This window comes from Oncorhynchus mykiss, chromosome 11, assembly GCF_057628025.1.
Source record: "Oncorhynchus mykiss isolate SJ-2025 chromosome 11, ASM5762802v1, whole genome shotgun sequence".
Classification (NCBI taxonomy): Eukaryota; Metazoa; Chordata; class Actinopteri; order Salmoniformes; family Salmonidae; genus Oncorhynchus; species Oncorhynchus mykiss.
The window spans coordinates 13,550,671-13,575,964 of record NC_143032.1 but is presented as its reverse complement, the minus strand read 5'-3'; the positions used below and the strand labels follow the sequence as shown (position 1 = coordinate 13,575,964).

General features: G+C 41.1%; 1 protein-coding gene across 1 annotated transcript in view; it reads right to left on the bottom strand.

The window, feature by feature from the left end:
- The window catches only part of dpp6a (dipeptidyl-peptidase 6a), a 359,154-nt gene extending 348,962 nt beyond the window's left edge, over positions 1-10,192 (bottom strand). The window contains exons 1-2 of the mRNA XM_036934924.2: positions 10,013-10,192; positions 9,436-9,510 (exon numbers count right to left, since the gene is read on the bottom strand). Of these exons, the coding sequence (XP_036790819.2) occupies positions 9,436-9,492 (57 nt within the window). The 5' untranslated portion in view covers positions 9,493-9,510; positions 10,013-10,192. The remainder of the gene's footprint in view (positions 1-9,435; positions 9,511-10,012) is intronic.
- Positions 10,193-25,294: the final 15,102 nt, after the last annotated feature.

Genomic DNA, 25,294 nt, shown 5'->3' with positions numbered 1-25,294 from the left:
TATGGATAAGACCAAGTCTATTTGTATTTGTTATTTATTTGGAAGTGGTGTTGGAGGGCCAGTAGGAGGCACTCTTTCCTCTGGTCTAAAAAAAAGTATCCCAATGCCCCAGGGCAGTGATTGGGGACACTGCCCTGTGTAGGGTGCCGTCTTTCGGGTGGGACGTTAAACAGGTGACCTGACTCTCTGAGGTCATTAAAAGATCCCATGGCACTTATCGTAAGAGTAGGGGTGTTAACTTCTTATGGCTGCAGGGGCAGTATTGAGTAGCTTGGATGAAAAGCTGCCCATTGTAAACGGCCAGCTCCTCAGTCTCAGTTGATAATACAGTTGGGCAAAAAGGTATTCAGTCAGCCACCAATTGTACAAGTTCTCCCACTTAAAAAGATGAGAGAGGTCTGTAATTTTCATCATATGTAGACTTCAACTAGGACAGACAAAACGAGAAAAGAAATCCAGAAAATGACATTGTAGGATTTTTAATTAATTTATTTGCAAATTATGGTGGAAAATAAGTATTTGGTCAATAACAAAAGTTTCTCTCAACACTTTGTTATATACCCTTTGTTGGCAATGACAGAGGTCAAAAGTTTTCTGTAAGTCTTCACAAGGTTTTCACACACTGTTGCTTGTATTTTGGCCCATTCCTCCATGCAGAATTCCTCTAGAGCAGTGATGTTTTGGGGCTGTTGCTGGGCAACACGGACTTTCAACTCCCTCCAAAGATTTTCTATGGGGTTGAGATCTGGAGACTGGCTAGGCCACTCCAGGACCTTGAAATGCTTCTTATGAAGCCACTCCTTCGTTGCCCGGGCGGTGTGTTTGGGATCATTGTCATGCTGAAAGACCCAGCCACGTTTCACCTTCAATGCCCTTGCTGATGGAAGGAGGTTTTCACTCAAAATCTCACGATACATGGCCCCATTCATTCTTTCCTTTACACGGATCAGTCATCCTGGTCCCTTTGCAGAAAAACAGCCCCAAAGCATGATGTTTCCACCCCCATGCTTCACAGTAGGTATGGTGTTCTTTGGATGCAACTCAGCATTCTTTGTCCTCCAAAGAGGTTTCATCTGACCATATGACATTCTCCCAATCTTCTTCTGGATCATCCAAATGCTCTCTAGCAAACTTCAGACAGGCCTAGACATGTGCCCCCCTGCTTAAACCAGTACGTCTGGCACTGCAGGATTTGAGTCCCTGGCGGCGTAGTGTGTTACTGATGGTAGGCTTTGTTACTTTGGTCCCAGGTCTCTGCAGGTCATTCACTAGGTCCCTCTGTGTGGTTCTGGGATTTTTGCTCACCGTTCTTGTGATCATTTTGACCCCACGGGGTGAGATCTTGCATGGAGCCCCAGATCGAGGGAGATTATCAGTGGTCTTGTATGTCTTCCATTTCCTAATAATTGCTCCCACAGTTGATTTCTTCAAACCAAGCTGCTTACGTATCGCAGATTCAGTCTTCCCAGCCTGGTGCAGGTCTACAATTGTGTTTCTGGTGTCCTTTGACAGCTCTTTGGTCTTGGCCATAGTGGAGTTTGGAGTGTGACTGTTTGAGGTTGTGGACAGGTGTCTTTTATACTAATAACAAGTTCAAACAGGTGCCATTAATACAGGTAATGAGTGGAGGACAGAGGAGCCTCTTAAAGAAGAAGTTACAGGTCTGTGAGAGCCAGAAATCTTGCTTGTTTGTAGGTGACCAAATAATTATTTTCCACCATAATTTGCAAATAAATGCATTAAAAATCATGACATTCAGCCTTCGTCTCTCCCGAGCCCGTACGGGAGTTGTAGCAATGAGACAAGATAGTAGCTACTACAACAATTGGATACCACGAAATTGGGGAGAAAAAGGGGTAAAATTCAAAAAAAAAAAAAAAAAAGATAATGACCTGAAATGAGATGTGTTTCCTTTAGAGAGTCTTACAAACTCAGCGGTCCTACTGCAATCAGTGTATCTTTCATCTCGGATCAATCTGTGGCTTTCAACAGTCTGAAAATAGAATGGCTACAGAGAGATTGACCAAACAGAAAGCCTCCAGAGCTTTGGAGTTTTAAATAGACATAATAGGAATCAAAACAATCTGAGTACCATTAACATATGATACCGTAGGCTAAGATAGATACTGTTGGCTGACGACAGACGTGTCTGGAGAGGGATAGTCAGCTCTTATTCCCCTCCTGCTGGAATAAGTTAATGTGAATCCTGTGTGATGACATTGTAGCATATGTGGAGGGAGTTGGAGGGGCCCCTTCTCACCCAAGCGCCTGTCCCCCCTAATGGTCTCATTAAGCACAGACTCAATCAGCTGCCCTTCCCCTTCTCCACCCCATACACTATCCTTCTTTCTCTCCTCTCCCTTTCCCTTGTGACTCAGTCCCACAGACCCATAATGTGGGTCACAAGCTGGAGAAAAATATCTGTAGAGATAGCATATAATGAAAACATTAGGCTACTAGGAAATCACTGCATCAGAAAACTCTCAATGCAAAGAACATTTTAAAACATGAAAAACAACAGATGACTAAAGTTGTTAGCCTACTTTACAAAGAGAATGGCTGCAGGTAGGTAGAATAGCAAGGCCAGGTGATTGCACACATGTACTGTTACTGATAAGGAGTATGGAGAGTGCTTAAGGGTTTTTATTTGCATCAAGGAGACTTAATATTAACGCTAGTAAAACAATACAAGTGCACTAGTCTACAACAATTTTACACTTCAGTAATGACCGTTAACAAGCTCAACATTGACAAGATAAGCAGAAATAAGCAAGGAATGTCACTTGGAGGCTTTACACATTACGCATGGATGCATCAGATCAATAAACATCTTAATGAATGCTGCATGAAACCAGGGGACAAAAGAGCTTGCATGGCCGCATGACTTGCATCGTAACATACAATCCATAAAAAAACAGCCATTAATTGCAAAGGCCGCTCAAATAAGTAACTCATGCGAAGCACCATTATCCAACGAGGTTGTCGTTATCCAATATCCATTTTAAACCGTCACAGTAGGGGTTTTACAGACAGATTATTTCACTTATAATTCACTGTATCACAATTCCAGTGGGTCAGAAGTTTACATACACTAAGTTGACTGTGCCTTTGAACAGCTTGGAAAATTCCAGAAAATGATGTCATGGCTTTAGAAGCTTCTAATAGGCTAATTGACAGAATTTCAGATAATTGAAGGTGTACCTGTGGATGTATTTCAAGGCCTATCTTCAAACTCAGTGCCTCTTTGCTTGACATCATGGGAAAATCCAAATAAATCAGCCAAGACCTCAGAAAAAAATGTAGACCTCCACAAGTCTGGTTCATCCTTGGGAGCAATTTCCAAACTCCTGAAGGTACCACGTTCATCTGTACAAACAATAGTATGCAAGTATAAACACCATTGGACCACGTAACCGTCATACCGCTCAGGAAGGAGACGCGTTCTGTCTCCTAAAGATGAACGTACTTTGGTGTGAAAAGTGCAAATGAATCCCAGAACAACAGCAAAGGAACTTGTGAAGATGCTGGAGGAAACAGGGACAAAAGTATCTATATCCAAAAGTATCTATATCCACAGTAAAACGAGTCCTATATCGACATAACCTTAAAGGCCGCTCAGCAAGGAAGAAGCCCTTGCTCCAAAACCGCCATGAAAAATCAAGACTACGGATTGCAACTGCACATGGGGACAAAGATCGTACTTTTTGGAGAAATGTCCTCTGGTCTGATGAAACAAAAATAGAACTGACCGAAGACAGGGAATATTTACTAGGGTTAAATGTCAGGAATTGTGGAAAACTGAGTTTAAATGTATTTGGCTAAGGTATATGTAAACTTCTGACTTCAACTGTATGTATATGTGTATGTATATATATATATATATATATATAACACACACATTCACATGTACATGTGGTATCCCATGAGGTCTACCCCGGGGGATGGTAATAGAGGGGAGGTACGTGAGGAGACGTTGACTCCCTATGCTCGGAATACGGGAGCTGGGCACCCCGACACAGACAGCTCTAAGTGGAGGTAATTAGAGGAAAGTGTCAACCAGCCGGGGAGGCCAAATAAAAGGAGCCCGGTGGCACACCGCGAGAGGGAACGGGGAGAGACTGCCACCAAGCGAAAGGAGAGAAGAAGGACAGAGCCAAATCTCAGTGATTTTCTTTGTTATGTTTATTTTCTGTCTTAGTAAAGTTGTTTTTGCGGACTAAAGCCTCCCTGTCTCTGTGTCAATCTCTGCACGCTCAACCCAACACACCCACGGTGGGAAGTGGGAAGTTTACATACACCTTAGCCAAATACATTTAAACTCAGGTTTTCACAATTCCTTACATTTAATCCTAGTAAAAAATCCCCTGTCTTCGGTCAATTAGGATCACCACTTTATTTTAAGAATGTGAAATGTCAGAATAGTAGAGAGAATTATTTATTTTAGCTTTTATTTCTTTCATCACATTCCCAGTGGGTCAGAAGTTTACATTCACTCAATTAGTATTTAGTAGCATTTCCTTAAAAATTATTTAACTTGGGTTAAACGTTTTGGGTAGAATTCCACAAGCTTCCCACAATAAGTTATGTAAATTTTGGCCAATTCCTCCGACAGAGCTGGTGTAACTGAGTCAGGTTTGTAGGCCTGGAAACTGTCTCTCATGAGGACTGGCTCTTTCAACGTCAACAGTGAAGAGGTGACTCCAGGATGCTGGCCTTCTAGGCAGAGTTGCAAAGAAAAAGCCATATCTCAGGCCAATAAAAAGAAAAGATTAAGATGGGCAAAAGAACACAGACACTGGACAGAGGAACTCTGCCTAGAAGGCCAGCATCCCAGACTCGCCTCTTCACTGTTGACGTTGAGACTGGTGTTTTGCGGGTACTATTTAATGAAGGTTCCAGTTGAGGACTTGTTAGGTGTCTGTTTCTCAAACTAGACACTCTAATGTACTTGTCCTCTTGCTCAGTTGTGCACCGGGGCCTCCCACTCCTCTTTCTATTCTGGATAGAGCCAGTTTGAGCTGTTCTGTAAAGGGAGTAGCTCACAGCGTTGTACGAGATCTTCAGTGTCTTGGCAATTTCTTGCCTGGAATAGCCTTAATTTCTCAGAACAAGAATAGACTGACGAGTTTCAGAAGAAAGTGCTTTGTTTCTGGCCATTTTGAGCCTGTAATCGAGCCCACAAATGCTGACGCTCTAGATACTCAACTAGTCTAAAGGGCAGTTTTATTGCTTCTTTAAATCAGACAACAGTTTTCAGCTGTGCTAACATAATTGCAAAAGGGTTTTCTAATGATCAATTAGTCTTTTAAAATGATAAATTGGATTAGCTAACACAACGTGCCATTGGAACACAGGAGTGATGGTTGCTGATAATGGGCCTCTGTAAGCCTATGTAGATATTCCATTAAAAATCATCAGTTTCCAGCTACAATAGTCATTTACAACTAACTAGGTCTACACTGCATTTCTGATCAACTTGATGTAATTATATATATAAATACACACACACACACAGTGGATTCGGAAAGTATTCAGACCCTTTGACGTTTTCCACATATTACGTGGAGCAAAAACCAAGCCTTGAAGTCGAAGGAATTGTCCGTAGAGCTCCGAGACAGAATTGTGTCGAGGTACAGATCTGGGGAAGGGTTCCAAAAAATGTCTGCAGCATTGAAGGTCCCCAAGAACACAGTGGCCTCCATCATTCTTACATGGAAGAAGTTTGGAACCACCAAGACTCTTCCTTGAGCTGGCTGCCCAGCCAAACTGAGCAATCGGGGGAGAAGGGCCTTGGTCAGCGAGGTGACCAAGAACCTGATGGTCACTTTGACAGAGCTCCAGAATTCATCTGTAGAGATGGGAGAAACTTCCAGAAGAACAACCATCTCAGCAGCACTCCACCAATCAGGCCTTTGTGGTAGAGTGGCCAGATGGAAGCCACTCCTCAGTAAAAGGCACATGACAGCCCGCTTGGAGTTTGCCAGAAGGCACCTAAAGACTATCAGACCATGATAAACAAGCTTCCCTGGTCTGATGAAACCAAGATTAAACTCTTTCCCCTGAATGCCAAGCATCACATCTGGAGGAAACCTGGCACCAGGCTGGTGAAGCATGGTGGTGACAACATTATGCTTTGGGGATGTTTTTCAGTGGCAGGGACTGACAGACTAGTCAGGATCGAGGGAAAGATGAATGAAGCAATGTACAGAGAGATCTTTGACGAAAACCTGCTCCAGAGTGCTCAGGACCTCAGACAGGAGCAAAGGTTCAGCTTCCAACAGGACAATGACCTTAAGCAAACAGCCAAGACAAATTTATTTTACCTTTATTTAATTAGGCAAGTCAGTTAAGAACAAATTCTTATTTTCAATGACGATCTAGGAACAGTGGGTTAACTGCCTATTCAGGGGCAGAACGACAGATTTGTACCTTGTCAGCTCGGGGGTTTGAACTTGCAACCTTCCGGTTACTAGTCCAACGCTCTAACCACTAGGCTACCTTGAGTGGCCCAGCCAGAGCCCGGACTTGAACCCGATCGAACATCTCTGGAGAGACCTGAAAATAACTGTGATGCGATACTCCCCATCCAACCTGAAAAAGCTTGAGAGGATCTGCAGAGAAGGAGAGAAACTCCCCAAATACAGGTGTGCCAAGCTTGTAGCGTCATACCCAATCAGAGTCAAGGCTGTAATCGCCGCCAAAGGTGCTTCAACAAAGGACTGAGTAAAAGGTATGAATACTTATGTAAATGTGATATTTACGTTTTTTCTTTTTAATATATTTGCAAAAATTTCTAAAAACCTTTCTTTAACATTATGGGGTATTGTGTGTAATATTTTCCGAATGCACTGTATGTACATTAGGTGGGAATTTCAGTACTCCTGTATAACATTTCCTACAAGTTTCCTCGTGTTTCTTTTTAAAGTAATGTTCTCAAAATGTTCAGAGAATGTTAAATAACAACATTCTTCTATGGGAATTTCAGTACTTCCGCATAATGTTTTCTACGGGTTTCCTTGTGGTTCTTTTTAAAATCATGTTCTCAGAATGTTCAGAGTACGTTAAGAAATAACGTTCTTCTGTGGAAATTTCAGTAAAACATTTTCTGCAGGTTTCCTCATGGTTCTATTTAAAGTCCTGTAATGTTCAAAGAAAGTTCTAAGAATGTTATTTAAAAAGATATACATTCCCTTCTCAGCAACAACACATTTCTTATCTATCCTCTACCTTATTAAGTGTGTTCAGGTGTGTTGGCAGTTCCCACTAATTGGCCACACCTGACCTTAATGAGTGCTTGTTAGACTAAAATGAACAGCTTTGTTTGAGTTAAAAACACATGGCATGCTAGCTCCATCCTGGTGGCACACTGGACTAATTCCATGGATAGAGAACGGAAGATCTTAAGTTTGAATCTCACTAATGCCCTGCCACAGTAAAAATAAAATGTGTTTATGTCCTATCTGTGCTTGGAGTTAAAAACAGTTAACCCAAAATAAGCTAGCAGTTTTATTGAAAATCTAATTGAAACATGTTCTCAGTGGTGTAAAGCGCTTTAGTAAAAATACTATATAGTTACTTAACTAGTTTTAACTAATACTAACTAATACTTAACTTCTTATGGTATAGGGGACGGTTGCATCCCACTTGGGAAAAAAACAGGGAAAATGCAGCGCGGCAAATTCAAAAAATTATATAAAAATCTAACTATCATTAAATCACACATGTAAGATACTCAATTAAAGGTACACTCGTTGTGAATCCAGCCAACATGTCAGATTTTTAAAAGGCTTTTCAGCGAAAGCATAAGAAGCTATTATCTGATGACAGCACAATATCAACAATGAGAGTAGCATATTTCAACCCTGCAGGCGCTACACAAAACGCTGAAATAAAATATAAAACATGCATTACCTTTGACGAGCTTCTTTTGTTGGCACTCCAATATGTCCCATAAACATCACAATTGGTTCTTTTGTTCGATTAATTCCGTCCATATATATCCAAATGTCCATTTATTTGAAGTGTTTGATCCAGAAAAAAACAGCTTCCAAAAAACGCAACGTCACTACAAAATATTTCAAAAGTTGCCTATAAACTTTGCCAAAATAATTCAAACTACTTTTGTAATACAACTTTAGGTATTTTTAAACGTTAATAATCGATCAAATTGTAGACAGCGCAATCTGTTTTCAAGACTGGTGACATCCAGTGGAAGCGGTAGGAACTGAAAACAGGTTCCTAAGAAATATCCCATGGCAATGACAACTCAGGGAAGAGTCAGAGGCAAAAAAAAAAAAAAAAAAATCTGAACAGTTAGTCCTCTGGGTTTTGCCTGCTACATAAGTTCTGTTATACTCACAGACATGATTCAAACAGTTTTAGAAACGTCAGAGTGCTTTCTATCCACATCTACTAATATTATGCATATCTTATATTCCTGGCATGAGTAGCAGGAAGTTGAAATTGTGAAAATGCTGCCCCCTATACCTTAACAGGTTAACTAATACTTAACTAGTTTTTGGGGGTATTAATATTTTTGACAACTGTTACTTTTACTTCACTAAATTCATAAAGAAATGCATGTACGTTTTACTCCATACATTTTCCCTGACACCCAAAAGTACTTGTTACATTTTGAATGCTTAACAGGACAGAACATGGTCCAATTCACACACTTATCAAGAGAACATCCATGGTCACCCTTACTCCTCTGATCTGGCAGACTCACTAAACACAGAGTGTTGGAGTGTGCCACTGTCTATATGTAAAAAAAAATATATATATATATAAAAAGCAGTTTGCTTAATATAAGTAATTAGAAATGATTCATACTTTTACTTTTGATACTTAAGTACATTTTGTAATTACATTTACTTTTGATACTTAAGTATATTTAAAACCAAATACTTTTAGACTTTTACTAAAGTATTATTTCACTGGGTGACTTTTACTTGAGTCATTTTCTATTAAGGTATCTTTACTTTTACGCAAGTATGGCAATTAGGTACCGTTTCCACCACTGGTGTTACTTAATTACCTACAAATACCCATAGTTTCTGTTTTCAGAACGTTAATAAAATCTCCCAGAAAAACTTTCAGGGAACCATAGTAAAACGTTCTCAGAAACCTCCTGCAACCTAAAAAATTTAAATTCTCAGAATAGGCGACATCAAGTTATTTTTACCTGTCAGGAAACGTATGGCTTCATTCCCAGAACCAATGGAAAACCAATAACGTTCCCACAACTTCCAAGGTGCCAAATGTGCTAGCTGGTAGTTATCCACGCAACATGACTTTAAAAAAACAAGCAGTAAAGTGCTAGCACAGGGAAATATAGAAACAACGTCACATTCTCAGTTCAGTTGGTGGTTGATTATTTGATAGCCTACATCGCAAAACCCCAAACCCGCTTCCAATAATTTAACTAAGACTTACCTTTCCTGCTTTAGAACACCTCCGGTATGTCTGTGTTACTCCTGCGGTTTGGTTCATGGTTGACAAGTAAAACTCCTGTGAAATGAAAGAGAAGCTGTTGTCTAAAAAGTAACGTTAGGCTACAAGTTGGAGGTAATTTTCACAGTAGATATAGGCTGATTGGCCGCTTTAGGTTATCTCCCTAAATTGGCGTCTCCTTGGTTTGAAAAAGTTTCGGTATAGCCTAAGCTAGTAAGTTATTTATTTTCAGAGACAAAGTTTTCCCAAATGTATTCCACAATATTTACAGGAGTGGTTTAGACAACCTTGCGCAGTTGTTAAAAACAGCTCAAGCGTTTCTTTGGCGGCAAAAGCTCCCTCTACGTCTTTCGTTGGAAACAAACTCCAATAGCCTATCAAGCCAACAAATATAACGAAAACCACAATATGGCTTCACTTTCCTATGATTATCCTTTATTTATATACTCCAAATGAGATCCCAAACAAACTTAGATGCCTGGAATTTCATAATGTGCAGGTCTGCACCTGAAGCGGACGCGCATGAAAAGTGCTATACAAATGTAAAAAAAATAGTTACCTGCGTGACCCTTTATATAGGCTACAGTCAATGGTGTGACCGCTGTACGAAAATATCATCGAAGAAGGATAGACGTTGTGCTGACACCAGCCTTGGTTTGTAACGCATGGGCTGGGAAATGCTACTGTCTATACTTTTCCATTCTACTCGCTGTTCTGTCGAGAGGTGGCACGCGAAACTACAGTATAAACCGGAGGGAACAGATTACTGCGCTGCTGATGTAGCCTATAGTAAGATAGACATTCCATGTATAAGGAAGTCTACTATTGTGTTTGTAACCACATATGTAGGCTACGTACTGTATCTCAACAAACGTAGTAATTTGGAAACTGTACTGTCTTAAATGGTTGCACACCAATGACAACCGTTTTTTACCAGATGTATTTGTAAAAAAAAAAATTTTTAAACATGTCCGTTTCCGTTTAGTGGTGATAGTAATGGTATTTGTATTGTAAGCCTAGCATCCCAGCAATCTTAGAAGTGTTAAAACAAATAGATATAGTTTGAATGGGAACTCATGAGTGACCTTTTTTGCCTCTTGCCTTCTGATTGGCATAGTGTAGATGAGCTGAGGGGAATCTATAATAAGGCATATCTGAAATCTCCAGTGATTAATTAATTAATGGGATGCTATGTTAGAGCATAACAATAGCAATGAAGTGTAACGAATGTTGGAAGGAAAGAATGTTGGACTACTGAGAAGTAACTAATAAAGGGTCAGGACAGGTGTGGCGCTGTTGCTGTCACTCACGTCTGTCAGCAACCCAGCCAGAGCATTCCATGCTTGCCAATGAGTCATTCATTATTAAGCATTAGACCAGAGTAAGAGCATGGTTCTTGCAAAGCCAGGGTTGTGGGTTCGATTGCCATGGGGGACCAGTATGAAAATGTATGCACTCTGGATACGAGCGTCTGCTGAATGACTAAAGTAACATTTTAAATAATTGAAACGCAATGTTATATCTGCTCTCCTGGCACTAGTACGCTCTATTTTCATCTGGAGCATTTCAGAAAGGAAAGTTCTGTGTTTTGTATTGGACTATACCATGGATTTTATATGAGCAAAGCCACATTTCAAAACTCTCCCTATCTTGTGAGAACCCAGATAAGTTACACAGTGAGCCCTTGGAGCTACTTTTCAGAAAGGAAGAGGAGAGCGTGTTGACAGCCAAGGGCAGGGAGACTTAGGGCAGGCACACACACATCACCCATAAGCCTCGCTGTCATCGCCAGGGACACATCCATGAGCATCAGAATATCCTAATCCTTTTCTTCACATTTGACACAGAGCATGAAAACACAATTTTCATGAATGAGAAGTTTAAAAAGTATGTAAGTTAACTGAGGTTAAATAAGCATAACATCAGACAAGTATCCCAGGTCACACTGAGAAGCTGGATTTTAACTACATTTGAACAGCCTCCCACTCTGCCCGCCGAGGATTTTCCTTCTACACAGCATCTCAACCCTCCTACCATTAACGCACTATTGATTGCTGAGTTCATGATGTTTTTCCTGTGTGCAGAATTTACTGTCAAATCAGCAGGTGCTGTATGGAACCAATTAATCAGACGAGAGGACCAATCTATTCCCAAATCACAGCATCTATACATTTTGGCTAAATTCCACACTATCTTAAAAAGGCTATGTTGAGACTCCGGGGATTGTGAACACCTGTTTTAGACAGATTTGCACCAACAAACGTCCCCACAAGATTTCCAGGCCATAGTAAACCAAGAGGTTACACAAATAGTAACACAAACTGACTCTGCATGCATTTGCTAAATACTTTAGATAGCAGTAGACGGCTGACTTCTTTTGAAAACACTTTTCATTAGGATCACACTCATTTTGTTTATCTCATTTCCTTCCTTGCAGTCTTTTCTAAAGGTTTCTTTCAAGGGAAGGTAAGCACTTTTTCCGCATCATTATCTTCTCAAATGTGTGATCTCTGATCCACACTAAGTTTGAGAGTCAAATTTTTTTGGAAGGCAGAAGATCTAGGTTCCTTTTGAATTTGACACTTGATGAAAACTTTGGGCCAAACTTTTCACTTGAAACTGACTTTCTGAAGTAGCTTCTGCTGGAGCAACTGCCACTGTCACTTCTCCAAATGTCTTTCTGCATCTGGGAATTGACTCGACATCTAAATCGGGACCCTGGGCAGCAGCCATAGAACTAGCTTTCAGGCCAAAAAACAGTGTTTTCCTCATAATGATGATATTGACTGTCAGAATCTAAAATCATATTATAAAAAATGTTATTTCCTAGAGCTACAATATCTCTCTGAAAATATAATATAGGTCTAATAAGACCAAACATTCAAAAGTGCATATCCGATCAGGAAATACAAAAATAAGTGGATGAAGTTTTAAAAGCCAAGAGTTCAATTCAGTAAACATGGGACGTTTGTGTAAAGGACATCTAATTCCCCAAAGCCCCTGTACTGTATCTGCACGGTAGAGATTGTCTTGATTTGCTAACCTTTAGGTAAGCAAGTCCTTGGATAATTCTCTGCCATTTTCACTCCTATATTGGGAATGTTAATGCGAATCTCCTCTCACTATGTCCCTGTAACCAGATGATGGATTTATGCATAATAATGCTTCCTGGGTATAATCTCATTTTAGAGCCTGGTCTTGTCCCTGATAGTATTAGAATGTTATTTCAGATACTTTTTCTGTTCCTCCAAACTTTGTAGACTCTCTAAGTTGATGTGAAAGACTTGGATTTTTTGTAACAACAGCAGAATATCTCATGAGGTTGATTTGGAAATGTACTAAGAAAAGTTATTGTGTAGCGATGGTATGTGTGAACAAGCTGGCTAGTGAGTGCTAGGAGCCATTGTGCAGTGACTTCACCTGCACTGTGACTTGAAGTAATGTTACCCCCAAGTTACCCCAGTCATGGTATTGTAAGGGCAATGGTTAGCATGATGCCTCAACACACACACACACACACACACACACACACACAAGCACATACAAACAGTATGGAGGAAGAAAGATGCCCATATGGAATTGAGAGAAGCCCCTTGTTGGCTCCAGTTTGACATTTTGTCTGGGTGCATGTTTGCATTAGAATCTTCAACAAAGGTGTGTCCTGATTCGGAACAGGTGGCAGGTGATCCTTCCAACCTGCACCACTTACGGCAGAATATAGTACCAGATGCTGGGTGGGAGAATCGCCATTCGCAAAGCTGTTTTCTGCATTCCTCTACCTCTGGTTGCACAGCAACCTACAGGATGGCCAAATAATCCTGAACCTCTTTGCCAACTGCTTTGCATGTATATTTAGCCAGTCCCAGGATGGGACCTGAGTCGATGTGTGCACTGCATGTATGTTTTTAAGCTTGACATCCAGACAATGCTGGAACACTCAGGGTATGCAAACCACATGCAAATATCAAGTCATCTACAAGTAACTGCCAAAATAAAGGAAACACCAACATAAAGTACCTAATTGGGTGTTGTGCCACCACAAGCAGCCAGAACAGCTTCAATGCACCTTGGCATAGATTCTACAAGTGTCTGGAACTCTACTGGAGGGATGCGACACCATTCTTCCATGAGAAATTCCATCGTGTGGTGTTTTGTTGATTGTGGTGGAACAACGCTCCGCTCCAGAATCTCCCACAAGTGTTCAATTCAGTTGAGAACTGGTGAATAAGAAACACAACACACACACACACACACACTTTAAACTCCCGATGCTCCTTTGAGAACCCTCTTTCAAAGTCACTGAGATCTCTTCTTCTAGCCATGGTACCCAAAATAATGGCAACCAGGCATTTTTATACATGACCCTAAGCATGATGGGATGTTAATTGCTTAATTAACTCAGGAATCACACCTATGTGGAAGCACCTGCTTTTAATATGCTTTGTATTCCTCATTTACTCAAGTGTTTCCTTTATTTTGGCAGTTACCTTTATATGATCAGCCTTATTAAGCAGTACTGTCAAGCTTAGCCTCATATAAAAGGCAAGCAATGAAGCTGTGTAGCAATTACATACTAATAAAACCATTATAGGGTATGATAAGGGTGTATGCCAAAGCAGATAACATTTTTATTAGTTTCATTATTTTTGTCAGTCATTCAAGTTTTCAATCACAACTCAAAGTACATACAGTACACTTTGTAGAAAATTAAGTATTTTACATGCAAGTGAAAATCCTCATCTCTGCTCTAAATGTAAAATATTGTCCTTTAAGAGTTATAATGATATCCTCATGAAACAGCACTTATTTCACATTATATATTCATATACTTTATTTCAGATAGTTTTACATAGACAGTGGCAATCTGATCTCATTTGTAGTCAATAGAGTAATAATATATAATTCTACTTTAAATGAAGATGTTCCATTTGTTAGTATCAAAACGGTTCAGTTGATTTATAAAACAACTTGGCATTAATTAGTATTGGATACAGTATCTGCTGCTAGAGAATGGTGGTGACTGGAGAGTGAGTGATATGGAGATGCTCAGACTGCCAGGCCCCAATACCACAACATATGGAAATAAGGTATGTGATCTTATTCCGATCAGGCGTCTGGCATACAAAGGAGAAGAAGAACCCCATTCTCCTCTCAGTGAGAGTTTGTGCAAAGCTATTTCACTGCAATTTCCGCAGCAAAGATGAAGGCTTTGCAGCAAACCAAGTCCAAAAATGAATGACTTTAGAGGTCATTATATTTGTTCATTCAATTTTGGGCTACCACCACCCAGTGATGACAGTGTGGAGGGAATAAACAACTGATGCAAATTACAATGTTTTGATTCTGCATTAGCAATCCATGAGTTGTTGTTTTTTGGGCCAATTTACAGAAGTTATCAAAGTCAACCTTCAAACGTATAAGTGTGTTATTAATGTGGCCATGGAAATGCTCAGTAATGGCATCCATTGCAGAAGGTTGTAACTTGTATCAAAAAGGGATTTCTATTTTCAATTTTGTTCACTGCTGAGTTGTGGAACACATTCTGATTTCACTTCATGCAATGAGGGTGACATCCATGGTCACCCTTGGATGTAACCAAGGGTGATCATTGATTACTCAAATTCAACAAAATTATTAAAATGTTTTGCTATGTTATAATAGGTAAACCTACCCTGTTGTATGTTTTTAATGTACAGACATACACAATATGATCAAAAGTATGTGAACACCTGCTTGTCAAACATCTCATTCCAAAATGATGGGCATTAATATGTGGTGAGTTGGTCCTCCCTTTGCTGCTATAACATCCTCCACTTTCCACTAGATGTTGGAACATTGCTGCTGGAACTTGCTTGCATTTAGCTACAAGAGCATTAGTGAGGTCGGGCACTAATGTTGGGTGATTAGGCCTGGCTCGCAGTCGGTGTTCCAATTAATCCCAAAGGTGAGACAGGGTTGATGAAGTGAAATGTCATTGTATGCCGGGCTCTGTGCAGGCCAGTCAAGTTCTTCCACACCGATCTCGACAAACCATTTCTGTACTTCGCTTTGGGCACGGTGGTATTGTAATGCTGAAACAGGAAAGGGCCTTCCCCAAACTGTAGCCACAAAGTGGGAAGCACAGAATCGTCTAGAATGTCATTGTATGCTGTAACGTTAATATTTCCCTTCACTGGAACTAAGGGGCCTAGCCCGAACCATGAAAAACAGCCCTCGACCATTCTTCCTCCTCCACCAAACTTTACAGTTGCCGCTATGCATTCAGGCAGGTAGCGTTCTCCTTGCATCTGCCAAAACCCAGATTCGTCCATCCGACTGCCAGATGGTGAAGCTTTATTCATCACTCCAGAGAACTTGTTTCCACTGCTCCAGAGTCCAATGGCAGCAAGCTTTACACCACTCCAGCCGATGCTTGGCATTGTGCATGGTGATCTAAGGCTTGTGTGCGGCTGCTCAGCCATGAAACCCATTTCATGAAGCTCCCGACAAGCAGTTATTGTGCTGACATTGCTTCCAGAGGCAGTTTGGAACTCGGTAGTGAGTGTTGCATCCGAGGACAGCCAATTTTCACGCGTTACGCGCTTCAACACTCAGTGGTCCTGTTCTGTGAGCTTGTGTGGCCTACCACTTCACAGCTGAGCCGTTGCTGCTCCTAGAAGTTTCCGCTTCACAATAACAGCATGTACAATTGACCGGGGCAGCTCTAGCAGGGCAGAAATTTGATGAACTGACTAGTTGGAAAGGTGGCATCCTATGACGGTGCCACGTTGAAAGTCACTGAGCTATTCAGAAAGGCCATTCTACTGCCAATGTTTGTCTGTGGAGATTGCATGGCTGTGTGTTCGATTTTATACACCTGTTAGCAACGGGTGTGGCTGAAATTACCAAATCCACTCATTTGAAGGGGTGTCCCCATACTTTTGTGTATATGTAAGAAAATGTCTTGGAAAACGGACAAACTTTTGTGGAAATGGATCTGAAACCAAACTGAAAGTAGAGTTGCTATTGTTTGGAATTTTGGAATTTCCCTGCTCACAAGCAAACCTCCAACAGTAGGTCTTTCCTCACAGTAAAGTAATTACCATTGCCGACCATTGAATTTGTTTCCATCTATGATGTCAGGCTTTATGTTCCAAAGCTATAACCATGCTTTCAATGTTGCAACTGATCCAGTGTACTTTGGAGCCCTCCTAGCTGCACTGCTATTTACAATCCATTTGAGACCAGCAGCAGCAATATGAAACGCAATGTTTACCATACCTAACAATTTTTAAAATATGTATAACCCATTATGGTTAATTTACCATAATAGGCTTTTGATGGAGGTTGATTTCTTTTTACGATTACTCGGCCTCACAAGTGGCTGGTGGAACCTTAATTGGGGATGGAATGGAGTGGCTGTTTCAGTTGGTGTGCAGTGCAATCGACGGACTCATAGTAATGGCTGGAATGGAGTAAATGGAATGGTATCAAACAATAGTTACCATGTGTTTGATTCTATTCCATTCACTCCATTCCAGACATTATTATGAGCCCTTCTCCGCTCACCAGCCTCCCGTGCTCGGCATACATCTGTTATACAGCAAACACAATTAGATTGTGACATTCATTTAATAACACTGCCCCCTGTATCACCTATGGGCAATCACAACTTTAAATTCTGATGACAATGTCCTTTTTTATTTGATTGTTCTGTCTGTCTCCCTCTGGTTTGTTGATTGCACTGCACACCAACTGAAACTGCACTCACCAGGGTTTTCCATAGGGAGTGTGGCTGGCTGAGGCTGGCTGAGGCTGATACTGACTGTGCTTCTGGTCTGGGCTTCTGGACTGTGCTTCTGGGAACATCAGACTGCTGCTGCTGCAGAGTGCTGGTCTTTGTGTTAGACTTTCAAGCTGGTCTCTTTTATAAAAAAGATATGGTCCATGTTGCCTCTCTGACATGCTCTTTTTAAGATAGCTGTCTTTTATGAGGCAATTATCAAAAACATAGCTAACTCCATTAATGCTACCCTTCCCATGTCAATGCAAACAAGTTGATATTAGAATGGAAAATTAGCATTAGGTCCAGATTACCAAAACGTGCATCTGGGAAATTAGAGCCCTCATCTTGTCTATTCAGGACCTTGGACAGCGCCCAACTAGGCTATTCAGGACCTTGGACAGCGCCCAACTAGCCTATTCCCCTGCAGCTGAGCATGCTGAGTTAAACTGGTACCAGGCCAACTGTCAACACATGCTCCTTTTGATTTGACCCTGAGATGATCCTGAGATAACCACCTTCACACTCAGTTAGAGAGTGTATGCATGAAGATGGAGCAGCTGAATTTCTATCTGGTTTGGTATTGGCTTTGAAGCTCCATGATACCTTATCTTGTAGGCAGTGTGATAATGAGGAGAGTTAACGAGCTGGTGTGGCCGAGTGTAACAACACTTCTTATTCTATATAACTTTTACATACATACCCGTAATCTGAGAGGTGAGTAAAGAGCAAGTTACAACTGACAGAATGTAAAAGCATTAATTTCCTAAGTGAATGCAATTTCAATTTCTCAATTTCTCTACAAAAATCAGCCCTAAATGTCTATCAATGTTTTTTTTTTATTTTAATTTGTTTATTAAATGTTAAACCCTTTTTCTCCCCAATTTCATAGTACCCAATTGTTTAGTATCTTGTCTCATCGCTACATCTCCTGTATGGGCTCAGGAGAGATGAAGGTTGAAAGTCATGTGTCCTCCGATACACAACCCAACCAAGCCGCACTGCTTCTTAACACAGCGCGCATCCAACCCGGAAGCCAGCCGCACCAATGTGTCGGAGGAAACACTGTGTACCTGGCAACCTTGGTTAGCGTGCACTGCGCCCGGCCCGCCACAGGAGTCGCTGGTGCGCGATGAGTCAAGGATATCCCTACAGGCCAATCCCTCACTAACCTGGACGACGCTGGGCCAATTGCGCCCCACGGACCCAGGGTCTCTGCTGGCACAGCTGGCGCTGCAGTACAGTACCCTTAACCTGCGCCACCCGGGAAGCCATGTCTACCAATGTAAAGTCATTAGAAATGCATAGAGTTCATTTCGATTACAGAGGACATCACTTGCACTTGATGCAATTTTAGATTCGCTCAAAATAAGAGTGAATTCTTTGAATCTGAGTCCATAATGTTTTAGAAATGATCCTATTGACTAATTCTGACCTACAGTAGGAGATCAAGGGATAGTTAAATAAATATTTTTTTAAATCTACTTCAAAAGCATTTTTCCTTAGACTAAAATGCCAGATAAACGGTGTGAAGTCTGTAAAACGACTTCTCTCTTTGAGAAATAAATACGAAAATCAATTTAGAGGCTACTTCCTGTATCCTGTTATGTTGTTCATGTTTACCAAAACATCCTGAAACGACAGTGCAGCCCTTCATGAGAACCCTCATTGGAGAGGATCACACAGCATGGGTCTTGTCCCTTTTCTAAATTGTACCCACTTTTCTGATTACCGCAGTCGGCCTGTGATGCGTGATGTGGATGACACAGCATGTTTCCCAGTGATAGAAACCAGTGAACTCTGTTGATTATTGGGTTTTAAGAGGAAATCATAAAGCCATAATTAGAAAGTCTTGTTTACAAAACGTCCGCATTAGTGCAGCTTGGAAGTAAAGCTTTTACTTTGCCATGTGTATTGATTGCAATGCCATTACAGTTTGATCAGGGACGGACAATTATCAAATTGAGGCATAACAAAATACCAATTAATTGTACGTCTATTTATGAACCTGTTTTTGTGATGCTGAGCCCTCATGCAGCTGTGAGTGGTTATGTGGTGAGAAATAATTATAACTGGAAATGCTTTGCAAGGCAGTTGGTTGGGTGGTGTTGGGGTTGTCACTATCAAGACAAGTTTAAAAGCCGGAACTAAGAAACATTTTTCTTTTTAAAAAAGCTTGTAGTTTCTAACACGAACCTTAAACTTAAAGTTACTGTTCAGTGAAAATATCACTTTTAAAAGTTAATATTCTGTTAAAGGTAGACTCAGCAATAGGACACACACTACCATTCAAAGGTTTGGGGTCACTTAGAAATGTCTTTGTTTGTGAAAGAACATTTTAAAAATTGTCCATTAAAATAACATCAAATTGATCAGAAATATTGTAAATGACTGTTGTAGCTGGAAACGTCAACAGTGAAGAGGTGACTCCGGGATGCTGGCTTCTAGGCAGAGTTCCTCTGTCCACTGTCTGTGTTCTTTTGCCCATCTTAAACTTTTATTTTTATTGGCCAGTCTGAGACATGGCTTATTCTTGGCAACTCTACCTAGAAGGCCAGCTTCCCAGAGTCGCCTCTTCACTGTTGACGTTGAGACTGGTGTTTTGCGGGTACTATTTAATGAAGCTTCCAGTTGAGGACTTGTGAGGCATCTGTTTCTCAAACTAGACACTCTAATGTACTTGTCATCTTTCTCAGTTGTGCTCTTTCTCCTCTTTCTCTTCTGGTTAGAGTCTGTTCTGTGAAGGGAGTAGTACACAGCATTGTACGAGATCTTCAGTTTCTTGGCAGTTTCTTGCATGGAATAGCCTTCATTTCTCAAAACAAAAATAGACTGACGAAGTGCTTTGTTTCTGGCCATTTTGAGCCTGTAATCGAACCCACAAATGCTGATGCTCCAGATATTAGTCCAAAGAAGGCCAGTTTTAAAAAGTAGTGTTATGTGAATAGTTTTCCCACATTACAAAATTACATTGGTTTCCTTACCCTGTAAGATAGCAATCCATGCTTTGGTTTTGTTTAGCATTTATAGCACAAAACCAATGCAAGTAGATATCCCAGATTTATATAAGTATTTTCAAGTTCCATGTCCAAATCATCCCAAAGTGTCAAATTGATTGTATACTGTAGCTCAGGGATGGGCAACTTTGATGGGGGTGGGTGGGACCACAAAAAAACGGAACTCACGAGGGGCCGCAGTGGCTGGTCAGTCTGAATACCCACATCTATCCCCATCCCCCGCTACCTTCCGAGAATCTACTTTTTTGTTGTTTAAAAGTTAATTTCCTACTATTCTATATGTATTCCCATTGGCCAGATAGGATTTTGCAGCTTTACAGCTAATTTCCAGCAATTCTACATGTTTTGCAATAGGGTGGAGGCAAATGTTTTTGGCTTTCTTGACATCTATAGTATTCTCTCGGGTACGCAATCTGGTTTCCGCTCAGATTATGGATGAGTGCAACCTTAAAAGGTCCTAAATAATGTCACCATTGCCCTTGATTCTAAGCAATGTTGTGCTGCTATTTTTATTGACTTGGCCAAAGCTTTTGATACGGTAGACCATTTCATTCTTGTGGGCCGGCTAAGGAGTATTGGTGTCTCTGAGGGATCTTTGGCCTGGTTTGTGAAGAGGGCACGACAAAGCATATTCCCCCTCAGGAAACTAAAAAGATTGGTAATGTGTCCTGAGATCCTCAAAAGGTTCTACAGCTGCAACATCGAGAACATCCTGGCTGGTTGCATTCACTGCCTGGTACAGCAATTGCTCGGCTTTTGACCGCAAGACACTACAGAGGGTAGTGAGTACGGCCCAGTACATCACTGGGACTAAGCTGCCTGCCATCCAGGACCGATACACCAGGCGGTGTCAGAGGAAGGCCCTAAAAATTGTCAAAGACCCCAGCCATAGATTGTTCTCTCCACTACCGCATGGCAAGTGGTACAGGAGTGCCAAGTCTAGGACAAAAAGGCATCTCAACAGTTTTTACCCTGCATTGTGTCTGCATTGTGTCTCACCACCCGCCAACCCATCTTTACGCTACTGCAACTCTCTGTTCATCATATATGCATAGTCACTTTAACCATATCTACATGCACATACTACCTCAATCAGCCTGACTAACCGGTGTATGTATGTAGCTTCGCTACTGTATATAGCCTTGCTACTGTTTTTCACTGTCTTTTTACTGTTCTTTTTATTTCTTTACCTACTGTTCACCTAATACCTTTTTTGCACTATTGGTTAGAGCCTGTAAGTAAGCATTTGTAACGCTTGTCTTCGTCCTCCTCAGACGAGGAGTAAGAAACTTCAGACCAATGCGCAGCGTGGTAGTGTCCATATTGTATTTAATATGAATACTGAACACTTGAACAAAAACAATAAAATGACAAAAACGAACAGTCCTGAACGGTGAAGCAAAACACAGAACAGAAAATAATCACCCACAACTCAAGGGTGAAAACAGGGTACCTAAGTATGGTTCTCAATCAGGGACAATGATTGACAGCTGCCTCTGAGAACCATACCAAGCCAAACACAGAAATCCCAAATCATAGAAAAAAGAACATACTGACAGCATTTCACTGTAAGGTCTACTACACCTGTTGTATTCGGCGTACGTGACAAATAAACTTTGATTTGGGTGTATGAGGACAATTATCAAATTTTAACACAGATCTGCCATTCTTCTCTTGAGCAAGGCAGTTAAACACCCAACAACACCTGGTCCCCAGGCGCCGTCGATTAAGGCAGCCCCCCGCACCTCTGTGATTCAGAGGGGTTGGGTTAAATCCAGAATACACATTTCAGTAGAATGCATTTAGTTGTGCAACTGACTAGTTATCCCCTTTCCTTTTCCCATAAAACGTTATTTAAAAAAACACTGTACTTTGTACAGGAATTTGAAGAAATTCTACTGTAATGAGAAATGCATGCTCGGACACACGTTTTATGTCTAAAATATGACTAGTTTGTAATGTGAATCTCCAGAAATGATAAGTGTCTTTGAATATGAACAACTTTGAACTGGGTTATGGTTGGTGAGGGAGGCACGCCCTATTGTCAACAATGCAGCATGGTGCATCGTTCAGAAACATCTCTTTTTCATAAAAATATTTTTTGTTCGAATTTTCAAACTAGTTTTAATTTGCAAGGTAGATAAAGAGTTTTTATCAAAAGCAGTCACTTTTGCATGTGAAAACAGAATCCTAGTCATTACTCCGTGTGCATAACCTTCATCACTTTTGTTTAGAGATGAAAAGGTTACCCTCCCCGGAGGCAGCCCGGGTTCCAAATCGTATGTAGTCAACGGGAAATCGAATCGAATCCCCTCAATGAGTGACGTATTTAAAGGGCAGCGGTGCATTTTGAACCCACAACCCAACCTTTCCCCATTTTTCAACTGGTTGTTCAGAACGACACCGTTTCCAATTAATTGAACAATGCAAACCCTTTTTTCGTACTGAACACATCCCTGGTGTAACACGCAACACGCAACCAAAATGGAGATCTGGTGAAGGGACCGAACAATTATTTCAACATGTATACTGTTGTCATGACTGCCCTTGGGGGAGGATCATAGCCCCTCCCCCCCTCTTTCACAGTGGAACAAAGAGGCTGTTTCCACCAAAACTCCTACATCCTCAAAATTGGATAATTAAACAATATTAATATTTTTGAGAATGTGGAACTGGTCGGTGGGGAAGCAAAGAATGACCATGTCAAATTTGTTTCATTTGGTGACCTCATGAAAGACAGGAGACACACATTACTGTAGCTTTGTTTGTATACACTTCTCAATTATGGGATTTGCATCTGAATGTTGTATAAAATGAATGATTAAGCATAAGAATACGTTTGGAAAGATAACAATGTGATCTTAGTCTTCTAAATGAGAATTGCTTTTCCTAACTTATGATAAGTCAGTGGCCACGCCCCCATGAGCACAGACATTATACCCAAACGTTTGGGAACACCCCTTTCCACAGAGTTAATAAAAGGACTCATGACAAAATGTACATGTAGTCAAGGTAATGCAGGGACGGGGTTCCCACATTAAAATGGCTACCACGCTATAGACCAAGCAGACTAAGGCGTGAGCAGGATGTTGCAAAATGGTTTAAACTACTTCCCTACCAAAGGACAAGACCAGAAAGCATGGAGCTGTCACTACATGTTGAAATGGTTGGCAATTTAAATAGAGTCAAGAGAATGCAGGAACGAGGTTCCCACATTGGAATGGCTACCACTCTATGGCTACCAGGCTACCTAAAAGCTGAAATAAATCATTCTCTCTACTATTATTCTGACATTTCACATTCTTAAAATAAATTGGTGATCCTAATTGACCTAAGACAGGGAATTATTACATGGATTAAATGTCAGGAATTGTGATGAAGTGAGTTTAAATGTATTTGGCTAAGGTATATGTAAACTTTCAACTTCAACTGATATATATATATATATATATATATATATATATATATATATATATATATATATATATATACATTTATTCAGTTTCCTTATATCTGAAAAAAAACTCCCTAGTCCTTGCCGATGACAAGCATACCCATAACATGATGCAGCCACCACCATGCTTGAAAATACACTACATGACCAAAAGTATATGGACACCTGCTCGTTGAACATCTCATCACAATCATGGTCATGAATATGGAGTTGGTCCCCCTTTGCTGCTATTACAGTCGCCACTCTCCTGGGAAGGCTTTCCACTAGATGTTGGAACATTGCTGCGTGGAGTTGTTTCCATTCTTTGTATCCCATTTGTAGGCGGGCATTTGTGGGGCGGGCCACCGCGCACACACCGTTGTTACTATGATTCGGCCAAATGTGACGAACTGACTTGTTGGAAAGGTGGCATCCTATGACGGTGCTAAGTTTTTTTTTCTCCCCAATTTCGTGGTATCCAATTGTTGTAGTAGCTACTATCTTGTCTCATCGCTACAACTCCCAAACGGGCTCGGGAGAGATGAAGGTTGAATGTCATGCGTCCTCCGATACACAACCCAACCAGCCGTACTGCTTCTTAACACAGCGCGCATCCAACCTGGAAGCCAGCCGCACCAATGTGTCGGAGGCTACACCGTGCACCTGGCAACCTTGGCTAGCACGCACTGCGCCCGGCCCACCACAGGAGTCGCTGGTGCGCGATGAGCCAAGGAGATCCCTACCGACCAAGCCCTCCCTAACCCGGACGACGCTAGGCCAATTGTGCGTCGCCCCACGGACCTCCCGGTTGCGGCCGGTTACGACAGAGCCTGGGCGCAAACCGAGGGACTCTGATGGCACAGCTGGCGCTGCAGTACAGCACCCTTAACGACTGCGCCACCCGGGAGGCTGACGGTGCTAAGTTGAAAGTCACTGAGTTCTTCAGTAAGGCCATTCTACTGTCAATGTTTGTCTATGGAGATTGCATGGCTGTGTGCTCGATCTTATACACCTGTCAGCAACAGGTGTGGTTGAAATAGCTGAATTCAATAATTTGAAGGTGTGTCCACATACTTTTGCATATGTAGTGTATGAATAACGGTACTCAAACATAATGCTTTGTATTCAGGACATAAAGTTCATTTCTTTGCCATATTTTTTGCCATTTTACTTTATTGCAAACAGGATGCATGTTTTGGAATATTTGTATTCTGTACAGTAGGGTTCTCCAACTGGTGGCCCGTGGGCCAAATATGGACCACCGGCAATATTATTGTCGGTCCTCCAAAGCCCCCAAAATTAATTATTAATATTTATTTCATAAAAAAAAACATTAAAATATTTAAATATTTGACCTGTGACGCAAAATAGTAATAATAAACATTCATGAAAATACAAGTGTTATACATCGGTTAAAAGATTAACTTCTTGTTAATCCAGCCGCTTTGTCAGATTTCAAAAAGGCTTTACGGCGAAAGCATAACATGCGATTATCTGAGGACAGCGCCCCTCCCACAAAAGCATACAAACATTTTCCATGCTGGTCATTTATGAACATTTGAACATTTTGCCCATGATCTGTTATAATCTCCACCCGGCACAGCCATAAGAGGACTGGCCACCCCTCAT